Raw genomic sequence first — 17,054 nt, 5'->3', positions numbered from 1 at the left:
GGCGGCGGCGGGGCACGGGATGGGATGTAGGGTTTTGATGCTTTTTGGTGGTGGGGTTTTGAGATCGGTGGCGGCTGGCTTACAGCGGCGGCGGGGTTTCTTGATGTATGGCGGCGGCGGTGGCTTTAGGGTTAGCACACATCGTCGGCGGGTTTTGTTGGTGTTTAGTGTAGGGTTTTGATCGCGGTGACCGCGGGAAGGCTACGGTGACGGCCAGGTGTAGGAGAGGCGGCGGCGGCGGTTCGAGGGAGGAGCAGCAGCGGCGGCGGCGGTCTTGGGGTCGGCAGCTAGGTCAGGGAAGAGCCTACTCTGATACCATATTGGATGTAGTTTGGCGGAACGTACCGTGGAGCTGGGTACGGTTGCGTGTTATATAGTGGGGCATAAAAGCCGTATAGTACATGATAAGTATCCTTATACAAGGCCATACGGTATACAAACTTAACATCTAACAATGAACAACTATTCACGGTAAGTTCTTGCCTACAACATTTAAGACCTAGGCTATGATACGCTACAAACGTATCTATAATTTTTGATGCTCCATGCTTGTTTTGCACCAATTCCAACATGTTTTATAGGCACTTTGTATCACATTATGTCATTATTTGGACTAACCTATTAACAAGTGCCACAGTGCCAGTTTCTGTTTATTATTTTTGTTTATTGCAGAAATAGTCCAAAAAAGAAAGTGCTCGGAAAAATCTGGAAAATTCACAAAAATTCTTATTCACCAGAAGACTCCGGGAGCCAAAAGGGAGTGCCGGGAGAGCCACAGGGTGGCTATACAGGTGCCAGGCGCGGCTTGGGCCCTGGCCGCCCTGGCCCATGTATTCCCCCCTCGAGCACCGCCTCGCGTCGCCTCTTCGCCTATAAGAACCTCCTGACCCTAAAAGTTATGAGGCATAACATTTTCGTGGAAGAAGATCTCCTTAGCCGCCGTCATCACCGAAACCAAGTTTCGGGGGACAGAAGTCTCTGTTCCGGCACCCTGCCGGGACAGGGAAGTGCCCCCGGAGCCATCGCCATAGACTTCACCGCCATCTTCATCGCCATCGCTGCCTCCTATGATGAGGAGGGAGTAGTTCACCCCCGGGGCTGAGGGGCCGTACCGGTAGCTATGTGGTTTCTCTCTCTCTCGTGATATGCTCTTTTATGTGATCGTGGGCTTTGTAATATAGATGTTGTTGTGCTACTCTAGTGTTTTATCATATGAACTTTGGGGTCAGCGTGATCGCGATATGTACCATGTGTGGCTCCCTTATGAATTGTGTAATGTTAGTTCCTCCTATGAATGCTCAAAGTGATAGCGTGGGGTGTTCATGGTACTTGGGGCTGCATCTTGAGGTGTGCTTTTATAGCCCATGCACGATGAGTTTGTGTTCTTTATCCAACAAGAAAGTGTTTCGTAGTAGCATGATGAAGTGCTTATATTTATATCTAATTATGATTGCATTATTGAGAGTGCCACTGGTGAAAGTATGATCCCTGGGCCTTGTTTCCAAATATTACATCACACTCCTTAGTGCCAACGAAGCTCTTTTCTGGCACCGTTCGTTTACTGTTTTACTGCATGTTTACTTGTTGCATATTTATATTATCGCTCATATTCATCCGTACCACCTGTGTTTTACTATCTCTTCGCCAAACTAGTGCACATTTGATAAGTGTATCGGGTGTGTTGGGGATACAAGAGACTTCTTGCATCTTAATTGCAGGATTGTTTGAGAGGGATATCTTTGACCTCTACCCCCTGAGTTTGATAAACCTTGGGTGATTCACTTGAGGGAGACTTGCTGATGTTCTACAAACCTCTGCTCTTGGAGGCCCAACACTGTCTACATGAATATGAGTGTGCGTAGACATCAGGTTATCGCCTTCTTTTTTATCTTGTGAATACCTTCTGAAGTTGGATTTGTAGATGATACGTGCAGCTGGTGCACCTGGTATGGCCGAGGCACCTCTTCTTCCTCCTCTCCTTCCTCTTTCTGGGCCATTAGTAAGTTGTCTTTCATATAATTTGTTAGTTCATCTTATTTGTTTCGTGCTTACTGTCTCATGCATGGATACTCGCAGGGGATCCCATCGGCTGGTTCCACGACCCATCACATCATGCGGATACAAGACCTGTGACCCCATCTGGTAGTAAGAGCATGCCTCCGCCGGCCAATCATGATCTTCACAACCTAAGGAGGCAACTCTGCCGAGTTCTCATGCTCTTCTCCTTATCATGCTTGTATAAATTAAGTACTATCTTTAACCATATTGCCCCGTAGATACTCCCTTTCGTGCTTATTACCTCAACTTGTTTTTTTTTGCCTTGTGAGAATCATGTGTCAATAATGCTTGTCAAAATAATCTATTGTTTTTTTAGGTAAACCTTAAGCTTGTGTGATTTCAAACTTGTAGGATATACCTAGTTGATATCGACTTGCATCGAGGACGCACTAGTTGATGTGGACTTGGATGTGTTATGGCGGAGGCATGCTCGTAGTTGATGGCGGAGTCGTGTAGCACATCCTTATGTTGAACTTTTCACCCCTTGATGGCGGAGAAATTGTTTGGTCTTTGTGAACTATCATGTGTGGCGCCTCTCAGTCGAGCTTACTGGATTTCTGAACACGTACGTACCAATAAGGCGCGACGTGAAAGCAACGCGAGGTATTTATGAACTACTTAGCTAGCAGCGTACTCCCTCCGTCCTCAAATAAGTGGACATCTAGTTCTAAATCTTGTCCACAAAAGAGTGTACTCCTATCTTCCCAATGCATTTTAATTGTTTCTCTCTCGGAAATCAAACCTAATAATATTGAGCACATGTTCCCTTGTTTTCTACATGCACTTATCTCATTGGAGGTGAAATAATTAAAGGGGAGAGATGCATCTTCCCAATGTATTTTTTACTTCACTTTATAATTTATCTTTAAAATCCGCATGTACACTTATTTGTGGACGGAGGTAGAGTACTACGGTGACACACATTATGATTATTAACCTCACATTGCGCAACGTACGGGTAGCAGAGGTCTATAGAAGCAGGGTGTCGCCTTGGACGTCGTTCAACCAGCTATACTTCTCCATGTAGGGGTTCGCCATGGTCTCCGGCGGGTATTCGTCGACGCACTCCGCCCAGGCGCCCTTGTCCGCCATGGAGCCCTTCACCTCCCACACGCAGCTGTTGCACTTAAACCCCGACCCGAACGTGAGCATGAGCACCCTGTCTCCTCTCTTGAGCCTCCCCTTGGCCTCCATGTACGACAGCACGTACCACAGGCTGCTCGCCGACGTGTTCCCCCACCGGTGCAGGGTCATCCGCGCCGGCTCCACGTCGTAGGCGTCGAGATCCAGGCTCGCTTTCACCCCCTCAATGACCGCCGTGCCGCCGGGGTGGATGCAGAAGTGCTCCACGCCGGCCTTGAAGTTGATCTTGTTGGCAGCAGCGACGTGTGTTTTCTTGGCGTGGCCGCGGGAGAGAACTAGGTTCTTGCAAAGGTTACGGACAGCGAACCGCGCGAGCTCGGTCACGGGCAGGACGCGTGGGGCGAGGCGGCGCAGGTTCAGGGTCAGCGCCCGGGCGGCGGCCTTGGGCAGGTCCTTGCTGAGGCTGATCCCGGCGCGGCCGCTGCCGTCGTCGCGCTTCTGCGCGCTGGCGTGCGCCTCGTCGTCGGCGGCGATGTTGGCGCGCACGAGGTGTCGGAGCGCCATCTTGGCGCGCCTGCCCAGCGAGGGGTCGTTGGTGAGCAGCGCCGCGGAGCCGCCGCAGCGGAACAGGCAGTTGCCCAGCATCATGGACCTGTCGGTGCCGGTGTACCAGTGCGGGGCGATGGACTCGGTGGAGACCACGAGGGCGACGGACGCCGGCCGCGCCCGCAGCGCGTTGCGCGCGAGGTCCAGCGAGACGAGCCCGGCGCTGCACCCCATGCCGGAGAGGTTGTACGCGGCCACGTCTTCGCGCATGCCGAAGCGGCGCACGATCCGGGAGGCGAGCGACGGCCCCGGGGAGAACATGCAGACGTTGACGACGAGCACGTCGACGTCGCCGGGCGCGATGCCGGTACGTTGGAACAGGTCGAAGATGGCGGCGTCGAAGAAGGCGTCCATCTCGTCGAGCGCGTCCTGGTGGGTGGGCGCGTGCTCGCGGCGCTCGACGAAGTTGCGCGGGCAGTAGCTGTGCTCGCCGATGCCGGAGCGGACGATGACGCGCAGGAGGAAGCGGTGCTCGGGGAGGCCGAGGCGGTGGTTGCGAAAGATGAGGCTGCCGGCCATCTCCGTGCTCACCTTTCGGTCGTCGGACGGCTTGTGGCAGACGTAGTCCAGCAGGTAGCAGTGCGACCGCCGGCGGTGGGCGACCGCTGCGCGCACCAGGCAAGCCGCCGCGCGCGCAAGGAGGAGCAAGGTGAGCAGAAGAAGCAGATCCATTGTAGTACTCGTGAAATGTTAATTTCGAGCTTTGAGTTGTGTAGAGACACTGAATATATAGCCGACCGTGTGAGCTAGGCTGCCACTCAGTTTGCAACTTTGCATGCATTATAAATTGAAAAGTGTAGAAGGAAAAAAGTTGCATGGTACTCGGTCGGGATCAGTTAATCCCAACCTACACGAAGTGATTTCGTCAGTCCTTCCAAATCCAACTTAGGCAAGCTAGCTCAGGATCAGAGCCTGGGCAAGATGATTTCGCCCAGCCAAAATACTATTTTAGCCAGCTTTCTCTATTTGACCTTTAAAGACATGCACGATGGGGGGAGCCCGGGCAGCTGCCCATGCTAGCCGGGCCCTGGCTCCGCCCATGGCAACGGATCGACCTCCATGTGACGTTGCCGCACTTCATACCACTTCACTTGATAGTTGATACCTCTATATTCAGGCACGGATTAATTAATACCGGCATACACGGAGTAAGCAATATCACACTTAATCGCAAATGCCAATATATTTTTCAAATGCAAACTTTATCACAAGCTAGATATTATTGTTAGTGATGTATAGAACCCTTTATGCTGTGTTTGGTTGCAATGAATTGAGCTCTGAATTGAATTGGCAATGGAAAACCAAATCAACCAATTCAATGGAATACCACAAAGAGTGTTTGGATGCGCGTGGTATTCAGCTACAGAATTCAGATTTCAATGGAATACCAAATCCTGTTTGGATGTCACATGTGTGGAATTGAGAGTATGTTTTACTTTGAACAATATAACATATGTAATATGAATGAAAATAGCACAAATAGCAGAAAGTGGATACATTATGTCTTACAAATAGTAGAAAGTGGATACATTATGTCTCACAAATAGCACAAAGTGGATACATTATGTTTCACAAATAGCATAAAGTGGATACATTATGTCTCACAAATAGCACAAAGTGGATACAGTACGTCTCACAAATCATCAAGACAAGGTCATGAGCCATGCCTTCCTCAGTTCCATGGGTAGTGCCATGAGTGATTCGAAGGTGCGCTCGTTGGCGGTGACCTTCCCATAAGCTATCAACAGCTCATTACCCACCAAATCTTGGTGAGACATGATGATTCTACAATGCACAAACAAAGTTTGAAATTTAAATATGCATAGCCCAAATTCATATTAACATGGAAGCATTAACATTATGAACAAGTATGCATAGACCAAGTTTATATCTCATATTTTGCATAGCCCAATTTCATATCTCATAAAAGAAAACATGAATTTCAAACCTTGGCCGCAACACGAATTGGTCTCAACACTTCTCCTCAACTTCTGCAAAAATCGAAACAAAATTGTTGTCAGTACATACTCGGTACAACACAACACAGGGGATGCCGCCGCTCGTCCACACCGGGCAGGGACGCCGTCGCTCTTCCGCCCGAGTCCGCGCGATGGGACGTCGTCGCTCTTCCGCGCGAGTCCGCCCGAGTCCAGCGCACGATGGGAGGCGCGCGATGGGAGGCGCGCATCCGCGCGGTGTGGGGAGTCCAGCGCACGTCCGCCCGAGTCCGCGCGATGGGAGGCAGGCGCACATCCGCGCGAGGGGAGGCCGCCGCTCGTCCGGGAGAGGGGAGGCCGCCGCACGTCGTGGACCACTTCCCGCCGCCTCTCTACCACCGGCGGCCGACGAGGGGAGCTACCTAGGGTTCGGGTCGCGCGGGCAGTGGGAAGCCAGGGGGAAGGGGACCAAGGGGGAGAGGACTAGGAGGGGCGGAGGAGGACGGCCGGAGTGAGGACGGACGGAGGGAGGGGGCGGCGATGTACCTGGCGCTGGCGGCCGGCGATGCGCGGAGGAGGACGAACGGAGGACTGCCTCATACTTTTTCGGGAGAGACCGCTCGCTCGATTCAGAGGGAATACGGAGGTCGCGAGCTCTGAATTGGGGCACGGCATAAGTTTCCTCGCGCGGGCCAGCGCTTAGAATTGGGTAGCAATTCCACACACCAATATCTAGCACATCCAAACAACAGAATTGGGCCCTCAATTCTAGATTCCCCAATTCAGAGCCCAATTCATTGCAACCAAACACAGCATTACTGTATATTCCCAGTGTATGAGGAGTTACCTGCATATTGTACCACCTGTATATGTATTGGCCTTTGGCCAACAGTGAATACTAGTTGCTCATACACAACATGGTACCCGAGCTTTTGGTTTAGCTCTTTGCACGCTGCAACTCCGTGCTCGATCCGCACCACCGCCGATGATCTTTCCGGCTGCTGCTGCTTCACCTTCTTCCTCCTCTCCCATTCGTGTCGAGATCGAGTTCTTCTAGCTATTTTTGTCGTTTTGGAGCTTGATCTAGAGCTCCCGCTGCCTCAAGCTGTCCAAGATCCAGCCGTCCCCGCCCTCTTTGCTGCTGGCCGGCCCCATTTCGGCCATCACCGGCCCCGGCGCCGCCCTACACCGGCCGGCTGTGCCCGACCCGGCACCGTGCAGCCCTCTACAGGCTTGCCTCGGCCACACTCTGCCCCGGGCCGCCCCGGGCCGCCCCGGCCGTGTCGCGTCCTCTGCCGGCCACCCTAGCCTGCACCGGCCGGCTGTCGGCCCGCTCCGGCCGCCCCTTGGCCGGCCCCGGCCCGTCCAGGCGTTGGTGGCCTCCGGCCGGCCATCTGCTAGCCACGGGAGGGCTCCTCGTAAGCCTCCACGAAAATCTGGCTCTGGCTAGATCCAGATCCAGATCTGAGGGTTGACGAAAAAAAAGGATGGCATCCTCCCTGTCTGGCTATGTCAGTATCCCTCGCTGCCCCGTGATCTTTGATGGTACCAACTATGGAGAGTTTGTCGCCTTTACGCGCATTCACATGCGTGGTCTTAGGCTGTGGGGTGTTCTTACCGGCGAGGTCTCTTGTCCGCCGCACCCCACTGCTCCTGTGCCTCCTACCCCGTCGTCCGTGCCACCGGCCCTTATTGCGGATGCTACTTAGGCTGATCGGGATGCAGCCAAGTCTGCCGAGACTGATGCTGATGAGGCATATGAGGAGCAGGTACTTGCCTATTCAGAGGCTCTTGGCTCCTACCGTGATAGTTTGGCCATTTTTACTTAGTGGTGTGATGAGGATGCTAGAGCTGCTGTTGTTCTTTCGCAGAGTGTTCAGCCACAGTTTGCTTCTGAGTTTATTGGCCTCGCTATTGTCGCTGAGATGTGGTCTCACATTCGTCAGCGCTATCAGCCTTCTGCGAATTCTCTGTACTTTTCTGTGTTGCATCAGGAGCATGATCTTCAGTAGGGTGACTCTACTGTTGATGAGTTCTACACCTAGAGTGCGGCAATCTGGCGCCAGCTTGACTCCCTTCGCAGTACTATCTGTGGTACTTGTCAATGTTGCCGGACATTACGTTCAGATATGGACTTTCAGAGGATCCATAAGTTCCTGTCTAGACTTCGTCCAGAGTTTGAGCCCCGTCATGCTCAGTTGTTTGCTCGAGGTCGTGTTCCTATCTCAGAAGTGTTGACTGAGCTTCGTGCTGAGGAGACTCGTCTGTGTGGTGCTGGACTGCTTAGGACACCCTCTGTTCTTGCTGCTCGAGTTCCCACTGCACCTGCACTGCCGCTTCTACTCACACCACCGCCAGCTTCTTCTGGAGGAACCCGCCCTTCTCGCGGTGGGGGTCGCCCTCGTCCTCCTCGGTTCTGCACTCGCTATCGGAGGCCTGGTCATCTTGAGTCTGACTGCTATCAGAAGCAGTGGGGTGTGCCTCCTCATGCTCCCCCTTCAGCGCATGTCACCACCGGCTTCACTGAGCAGGATATCACGAGGCTTCAGCGTCACCTTGCCTCCTTTGGCTCTGCTTCGACGTGTACTGCTGCCTCCGCGGCTGGTTCCTCTACACAGTTAGGTACATCTTCGTGGGTTCTGGATTCTAGAGCTTCTTTCTCATGTCTCCTGATTCTTCCTCTCTTCTCTTCGCCCTCTTCCTCTTCCTGTCCGTGTTCTTACTGCCGATGGTACTTCTCTTCCTGTTGCTGGTCGTGGCATTATTTCTACTCCCTCCTTTTCCGTTCCTGATGTTTCTCATGTTCCCCATCTTACTCTTACCATGAACTTGTTTTCCGCTGCTCAACTTGCTGATTCTGGTTGTAGGGTCATTCTTGATGTTAATTCTTGTTCTATTCAGGACACTCACACTCGGGCACTAGTTGGGGCTGGCCCTCGGTGCCATGACTCCCAGGGACTTTGGGAGCTTGACTGGCTTCATGTGCCTTCTTCTACCACTTTACCGACCACACCACATGTGCTTGCTGCTTCCACTCCCGCCTCCTTTCAGCAGTGGCATCACCGTCTTGGTCATCTTTGTGGTTCTCGCTTGTCGTCTTTACTTCGTCAAGGTCTTCTGGGGTCTGTCTCACGAGATGTTTCGCTTCAGGGTTGTCAGGGCTGTAGGTTTGGTAAACAAAATCAGTTACCTTACCCTACCAGTGAGTTTGTATCTCAGCATCCCTTCGATTTGGTTCATTCTGATGTATGTGGCCCGACTCCCTTTGCTTCCAAGGGGGGCAACCGCTACTATGTTATTTTTATCGATGACTTCTCTCGCCACACTTGGATCTATTTTATGACTTCTCGCAGCGAGGTTCTGTCGATATATAAGAGTTTTGTTGCCATGGTCCATACTCAGTTTTCCATGCCTATTCGTGTGTTTCAGGTTGACTCTGCTGGTGGGTATATCTCCCAGCTGTTGCATGGTTTTCTTGCTGAGCGGGGCACTCTTGCCCATTTCTCCTGCCCTGGTGCCCATGCCCAAAATGGCGTGGCTGAGCGCAAGCATCGCCACCTTCTTGAGACGGCTCGTTCGATGATGATCGCAGAATCTCTTCCTCCTCACTTCTGGGCTAAGGCTGTCTCTATTTTCACCTATCTCATCAACCTTCAGCCCTCCATACCTCTGCAGGGTGGTATCCCTCTTGAGCGTCTTACTGGCTGTGCTCCTGATTATTCGACCCTTCGTCTTTTTGGTTGCGCTTTCTATGTTCTCCTGGCTCCACGCTGAAAGGATCGTATGCCGCACCTAGAGGGGGGGGGGGGTTGAATAGGTGCTAACCAATTTTTAGTTCTTTTTCAATTTAGGCTTGACACAAAAGGTAAATTCTCTAGATATGCAACTAAGTGAATTTACCTATATGATAAGGCTAACAACTAAGCAAGATATAGCTAAGCAATATAAGAGATAGAATAGGATAGAGGTAACCGAGAGTGGAGCACGCGATGACACGGAGATGATTCCCGTAGTTCCCTTCCTTTGCAAGAAGGTACGTCTACGTTTGGAGGAGTGTGGTTGCTACGAAAGCCAAACCAACAGCCACGAAGGCTTCATTCAGATCTCCGGTGAGCAACGCCACGAAGGCCTAGCCCACTTCCACTAAGGGATTTCCTCGAGGCGGAAACCGGGCCTTTACAAGGTTCTTGGGGCACACATCCACAACCGAATTGGAGGCTCCCAAATCTGTTACAACACAACAATCAACAACAATACATCAACACAAATCAACTAGGGAACCAAATAGGAACACTAGCATGAGATCCCTCAAACAAGAGAGGGGGAAATGAGAATCGCTTCGGTGAGGATGTAGATCGGTGTCTTCTCCTTCGAATCTCCAAAGATCAAGAGCTTTGGTTGGGGGAGGAAGGAGATCTTGCAAAACTTGTGTTTCTTGAGGTGGCTCTAATGGAGGTGGCTTGGCAGATTTCTTGTGCAATGATTGAGCAAGCAACCAAGGTAGAAGAAGGGGGGTATTTATACCCCCCCCCCCACAGAAAATGAGCCGTTGCAGCTTCCGGGGGGGCGGTAAGGGCCGGATAATCCGCCCCCCCCCCCCCCGGATAATCCGGCCTCTGGGACAAAACCATGACAAAATCCGGCCAAATGTCCGGCCCCATGCCAGACTTGTTTTTCTTCAGGTCCTTAGCCAAATTCGAGGGGGCCGGATATTTCCAAAATATCCGGGCCGGATATTCCGGCCCTGGTACAAAACCGGGACAATATCCGGGCAAATGTCTGGCCCCATGCCAGACTTGTTTTTCCTCAAAGACTTAGCCAAAAACTGGGGGCCGGATATTTCCACAATATCCGGCCCGGATTATCCGGCCTGACCAACTTATTGCTGCTTCCTTTTGACATATATGAAATCTCTGTACCACTTAAACACACATTAGTGTATGACATATATTGACATCAAACACACAAAACATAATGTGAGAGATGTTCTTTCAATCTCCCCCTTTTTGGTGTTTGATGACAATATACGGATTTGCAAGAGAATCACTATAGAGACAAGCATGATGGCAAAAACATAGAGGCACTCCCCCTACATGTGTGCATATAAATAATTTGCATTTGAATACAAATACACAACACATAGGAGTGAGATGCCTCAACACAAGAGGTATCCAACATGAGCTCTAACAAATAGACATTGACAAATATGAAGTTGAGATAGGATGCAAGAAATCATACCCATGTGTAGATATATAATACGGAGATATAGCATCACACATAACATAATAGCCTTGATCTCAACAAATAGAAATCCGAAAACCATAACAATGTCTCACACCACATAGCACATAGTTTTGAACGGAACACACAAGCAAACCAAATAGTTCAAATAAGAGGGAACACAAGCAATAGAAGAATGATAAACGCATATGCTTGTGCCCAAGCCATGCAAATCCACGAGAGTCCTAATAGAACACTTCTCCCCCTTTGGCATCGAGACGCCAAAAAGGGGACAAGCGCGATGCTACACGTCCCATGGGAATCACTCGGAGGCATCTTCATCATCGGACTGGTATGCCGCTTCCTCATCTTCATCTTCAGTGTCAGGTGCATCCGGAGAGCGGCGAGTGAGGTTGGACCTTTGAAGACAATCATCAAGATCACTCCATGGAACCTGTGCAGAATGCCATCCACTATAACCTTGGTGAGCTGGAGGCTGAGGCGGGGGTCCTTGATCACCACTGAGCTTGTGTAGAATAACCGCCTGAGTATGCTTAATCTCAGAACGCTCTCGGCTAGCCGCATAGTTCTCCTTATGGATCTCAATGTTCATGCAAAGGATGTGACGCTGAAACCAACTAAGATGGCTCACTTGCTTCCTCATAGCCGGGACATCAGGATGGCGAGCAGGAGCAAAACCACTAGAACGAGCATCACCCATGAAAGAGTCAGGTGCAGGTACAACAGAAGAGACTGGCTTAAGCCTGTAGGCCTTCTTGACATTGTGCTTCACCAAAGGGTACCCACTCAAGTCTTCACCACCCAAAGCCACAGAGTTGTTGATGAGAAGCTGGATGTAGGGTGCATAAGGTATGGTGGTCCGGGAGACCATGGCATCATGGATCTCATGAAAGATGAAGTCCATGACATCAAGAGTGAAGTCCCGTTCCTCATCGACATCACGAGCACACCTAAAGCAGAGGTGCATAAGATCCACAAGAGTTCCCCGGAGAGCATCATTGTTACCACCACTTGGACAAATGGTGGCCTGAAAGAACCGGAGCAACTGACTGTAGATAGGAAGCAGTCCCTTGGCGAAACCAACTGTTCCCGCTGAGGTATAGAGATGAACCAGTGCATTCTTATTTGTCTTATGTGGTCCATGAAGGCGACGACCACCTTCTGCAGGAACTCCAAGAAAACCAGCAAATCGGCGTAGAGTGGCACTACAGTGAGTGGAGCCCATCATCCATTCCATAGTGCGGTCATCATCTTTCTTGATTGCCAATGTGTCAAAGAATTGCTTCACCAACTCTGGGCTATAGTCACATTGAATCTTCATGATATCCTTCAAGCTCATCCTGCCAGCTACCCAGATTGCATCTTCAAAGTGATTATTGACTGCCAGAAGGTCCACATCAATAGACTGCATGGGTCTCAGATTCTTCATGGGCTCATAGATGTCCTTGTAGATGAACTCCTGCTCCATGCACCAGTATCTCCTGCCCTCTATCTCTTCATCCCTTGGGAGGTCTTCATACCAGTTCTTCATGCGGATAGCGGAATAAGAGATTGGGTCCATGGTCTTGTAGTTTTCCCTCACTTCCTTGTTCTTCCGCCTTGAAGTGACAGACTTGCGAGGTGCATTGGGTGCAAACTCGTCACTTGAGCGATCATGCCTAGGGCGTCTCCGACCACCCCAAGAAGCACCACCTGTGAGAAGCAAAGGCGGGTAGCAAAGAGAAGGTAATGCTCATAAGTCATGTAAGATACAGTAATATACTCTAGAAACATACTATAAGTCGGTACAAATCTAGACATGATAGATTGAAACAAAAACTGCAGTGGCGATGAAGCTCCAGGCCGGATAATCCGGTGTCCCCTGGGGGCGGATAATCCGGCCTGCGCGGGGGCCGGATAATCCGGCCCTGCGAAACTTGCAGTTTTCCAATCAAAAACTTGTCTAAGACCAGATCGGCCTCATAGCATGCAAGAGGAGTATACTACACTTGATTTGGAACAACTAGACACCAATTCCACCAAGAAAATAGCACATATAAAACACAACATCTAGGGTTAGAGATTGTGAATCATACCCACATCCATTGTGGAAACCGCTTGGAGGAGAAGGTAGCTAGGGAGGAGATGCACCCGATCCACCCAAAAACTCCGAGAGGGAGCGGACGGAGCGTCTCCGGCGAGGAGGAGGAGTTCCGGCGACCTTGAGAGGAGAGAGAGGAGAGAGAGGCGCGTGGGGGGTGGTGTGAACCGTTTGCCCCCCCCCCCCCCCCCCGCGGCCTCGTCCTCAGCCCTTTCAAGATCTACCCAGGCCGGATAATCCGGCCCTAGCTTAGGGCGGATAATCCGGCCGGGCCGGATTTTCCGGGGTGCCCTGGGGCCGGATTATCCGGTTTTCTGGAAAATTCCAGAACACCGGGAATCCGGCCCATCTTTTGTTGGTTATTTTCATAGACCCATATGCGATGCAATAATGTATCACGTCACATATAAGATGCAAATTTACCAATAAGATGGAGCAACCTAGATCATCCGACCGAAAAACCTCAAACTCCAAGTTTTTTATCAAACATGACAAATGAGCAAGATGGAAGTGGCTTATAGGAGAGAGTAGGCTTAGGTTTTAGAAGATACAAACTGTTAATGGTACATGGTCACTCAAGTTTGCAAGATATGAGCAAATAAGGCCAAACTAGAGTGATTTCCCATAAGAACATGGAGTTGTCAAATAAAAGGCGATAAGATCCAAATAACTCCAACTCTTCACAAAGAAGAGTGTGGTGGCCTAGGCCACCATATATGAGTGTTGTGGCATGGCACCGCGAAGATATATCTTGGGTCCAAGCCACTACTCATCATTGAAGCTCACATATCAACATATGATATAAAGAGAATGATTTCTTAATGTTGGCATTATGGGGGGAGGGATAGCTCAATAATTTAAACCGAACTCCCCCTATTTCCATGCCCACATCTAAACCAAATAAAGTTTTGAGACGAAGGTGTGTTTGCAAGATGGTCAAGCTATACTCCTTGAATCAATGATATTTAGCTCATTCCTCAAATAAGTGAACCTTGCTTCATCAAGAGGCTTCGTGAATATATCGGCAAGTTGATCTTTGGTAGGAACATAGATAAGCTCAATATCACCACGGGCAACATGATCCCTAATGAAATGATTCCGGATCTCAATATGCTTATTTCTTGAATGTTGCACCGGATTATAGGCAATCTTGATAGCACTTTCATTGTCACATAATAGAGGCACTTTGTCACAAATGACACTGTATTCCTTTAAAGTTTACCTCATCCATAACAATTGAGTGCATCCACTTGCGGCGGCAACATATTCGGCTTCGGCGGTGGAGAGAGATATACAATTTTGCTTCTTAGATGACCAACACACCAAGGACCTACCAAGAAATTGGCAAGCCCCGGAGGTTGATTTCCTATCATCCTTGTCTCCCGCCCAATCCGCATCGGTGTATCCATTGAGAATAAAACTTGACCCTTTGGGGTACCAAATACCATATCTTGGGGTATCAACCAAATATCGAAAGATTCTCTTGAGAGCTATCATGTGGCTCTCATTAGGAGAAGCTTGATACCTTGCACACACACCAACACTCAACACTATGTCCGATCTAGATGCACAAAGGTAAAGCAAGGATCCAATCATGGAGCGATATACCTTTTGATCCACCTCTTTACCATTGGGATCAAGTGCAAGATGACATTTGGTAACCATAGGAGTGGCAACACCTTTCATCTCGGTCATCTTGAACCTCTTGAGCATGTCTTGGAGATATTTTGCTTGGTTGATGAAGGTTCCTCCTCTCAATTGCTTGATCTCAAAGCCAAGGAAGAACTTCATCTCTCCCATCATAGACATCTCAAACCTATCGGTCATAAGCTTTGAGAATTCATCATTGAAAGCTTTGTTAGTAGAGCCAAAGATAATATCATCAACATATAATTGGCAAACGAAAAGCTCCCCATTGACCCTCTTAGTAAAAAGAGTGGGATCGATTAGCCCAACATCAAACCCACGGTCTACCAATAATTCCTTAAGGTGCTCATACCAAGCTCTAGGAGCTTGTTTGAGACCATAAAGAGCTTTATCGAGCTTGTAGACATGGTTAGGGAAGTTGAGATCCTCGAACCCCGGGGGTTGCTTAACATAAACCTCTTCATGCAAAGGACCATTAAGAAAAGCACTTTTCACATCCATTTGTTGTAACTTAAAGTTATGATGCGATGCTTAAGCAAGAAGGATACGGATGGACTCAAGGCGAGCCACGGGAGCATAGGTTTCTCCAAAGTCAATTCCCTCAACTTGAGAGAACCCTTGAGCCACCAATCTTGCCTTGTTCCTCACAACATTTCCAAACTCATCTTGCTTGTTCTTGAATATCCATTTAGTGCCAATAACATTGCGGCATCCCTTTGGCTTCTCTACTAAGGTCCACACTTTGTTGCGCTTGAAGTTGTTGAGTTCTTCGTGCATAGCTTCCAACCAATCTGAATCTTCAAGGGCTTCAAATACTTTCTTGGGTTCCACTAAGGAGATATAAGCATGATGGTTGCTAAAATTAGCCAATTGCCTTCTTGTGGAAACCTTTGCCCTTATATCACCAAGAACCTTATCATGAGTGTGATCACGAAGCTCAAGATTCCTTTCTCTTCTTGCTAGACGACGGGCCTCGATCTCCTCCTTGGTTCTTCTTGGCCTTGGAGGTATCACTTGATCAACTTGATCTTTTGGGTCCCCGTCTTGACCTTCAACTTGAGCAACTACAATTTCTTGTGAGTGCTCAACATCATGTGCTTGATCTTGGACATCATTTGGTGCGGAGCAAATATCAAATGGATACTCGCCGGAACCATCATGAATTCTTGGTTGATCTTGACCTTGATCTTGTCCTTGATCTTGTCCTTGATCTTGCCCTTGATCTTGTCCTTGATCTTGCACACTAGAGGGAGGGTTTTGTTCTTGTTCTTGGGTTGGTGCATCATTTGCTTCACTTGATGGGGTTTGTTGATGTTGAGAAGATGAGGGCTCCACCGTGGTAGAGCATAGTCCTTCCCGAGACGCCACACCGTGTCCCTCAACGGGGCGGAAAAATCCCACACCCATTCTTACTATGGCATCTTGAGGTATTTCATCACCTGCACATACATCAACTTGCCCCACTTGGAAGCCATCATTTTCTTCGAACCTCACACTACAAGATTCAATGATAATCCCGGAGGCTATATCAAAGATTCTATAAGTGTGAGACTCGGCACCGTAACCAACAAATATACCCTCCAAAGCTTTAGGAGCGAATTTAGATAAACGAACCCCTTTGATTTTGTAGAAACACTTACACCCGAACACCTTGAAGTATGAGATATTAGGCTTGTTCCCGGTGAGTATTTCGTATGGAGTCTTGTTCAAGCCCTTGCGGAGATAGAGCCGGTTGGAGGAGTGACAAGCGGTGGAGATGGCTTCAGCCCAAAAGTTATAGCGGGATTTATACTCCGCCATCATAGACCTTGCCATATCCATAAGAGTCCGGTTCTTCCTCTCCGCAACACCATTTTGTTGAGGGGTGTAAGCAGCGGAATATTGATGACGAATCCCCTCATCACTAAGAAAATCATTGAGTGTGTAGTTCTTGAACTCAGAGCCGTTGTCACTTCTTATTGCCATAATGAGGAGGTTGTGTTGGCGTTGCACCTCGGTAGCAAAATCAATGAATATTTGTTGAGTCTCATCTTTCGTCTTGAGAAAGTAGACCCAAGTGTATCTTGAGTAGTCATCGACAATCACCAAGCAATGTTTCTTCGCACCAAGGCTTGCATGAGTAACGGGACCAAAGAGATCCACATGAAGGAGCTCCAAGATCCTCTTGGAAGAGATGATGGTCTTGCTTGGGTGCGGAGAGTCATGCATTTTGCCTTCAACAAAAGCCCTACAAACACGATCTTTGGCAAAAGACACATTTTCCATTAGTCCCACAATATGGTTCCCCTTGTGAAGACTTTGCAAAGTTCTCATGTTGACATGGGCTAGGCGGCGATGCCACAACCAACCCACGTCCGCCTTTCCAAATAGGCACATCGCACTTGTCGTGGTGGTCCCCGAAA

At 49.4% G+C, this 17,054-nt stretch overlaps 1 protein-coding gene across 1 annotated transcript; it reads right to left on the bottom strand.

Annotated features, from left to right (window-relative positions):
- Positions 1–2,967: 2,967 nt before the first annotated feature.
- Positions 2,968–4,453, bottom strand: LOC127336110 (3-ketoacyl-CoA synthase 12-like). The gene has a single exon (XM_051362874.2). The coding sequence runs from the start codon at positions 4,417–4,419 to the stop codon at positions 3,028–3,030; it is 1,392 nt and encodes a 463-aa protein (XP_051218834.1). The 5' UTR covers positions 4,420–4,453; the 3' UTR covers positions 2,968–3,027.
- Between the last annotated feature and the right edge of the window lie 12,601 nt (positions 4,454–17,054).

Source organism: Lolium perenne, chromosome 2 (genome assembly GCF_019359855.2).
Source record: "Lolium perenne isolate Kyuss_39 chromosome 2, Kyuss_2.0, whole genome shotgun sequence".
NCBI classification, from domain to species: Eukaryota; Viridiplantae; Streptophyta; class Magnoliopsida; order Poales; family Poaceae; genus Lolium; species Lolium perenne.
Note: the sequence above shows the minus strand (reverse complement) of the source record. Positions and strands in the feature narration are given on the sequence as shown.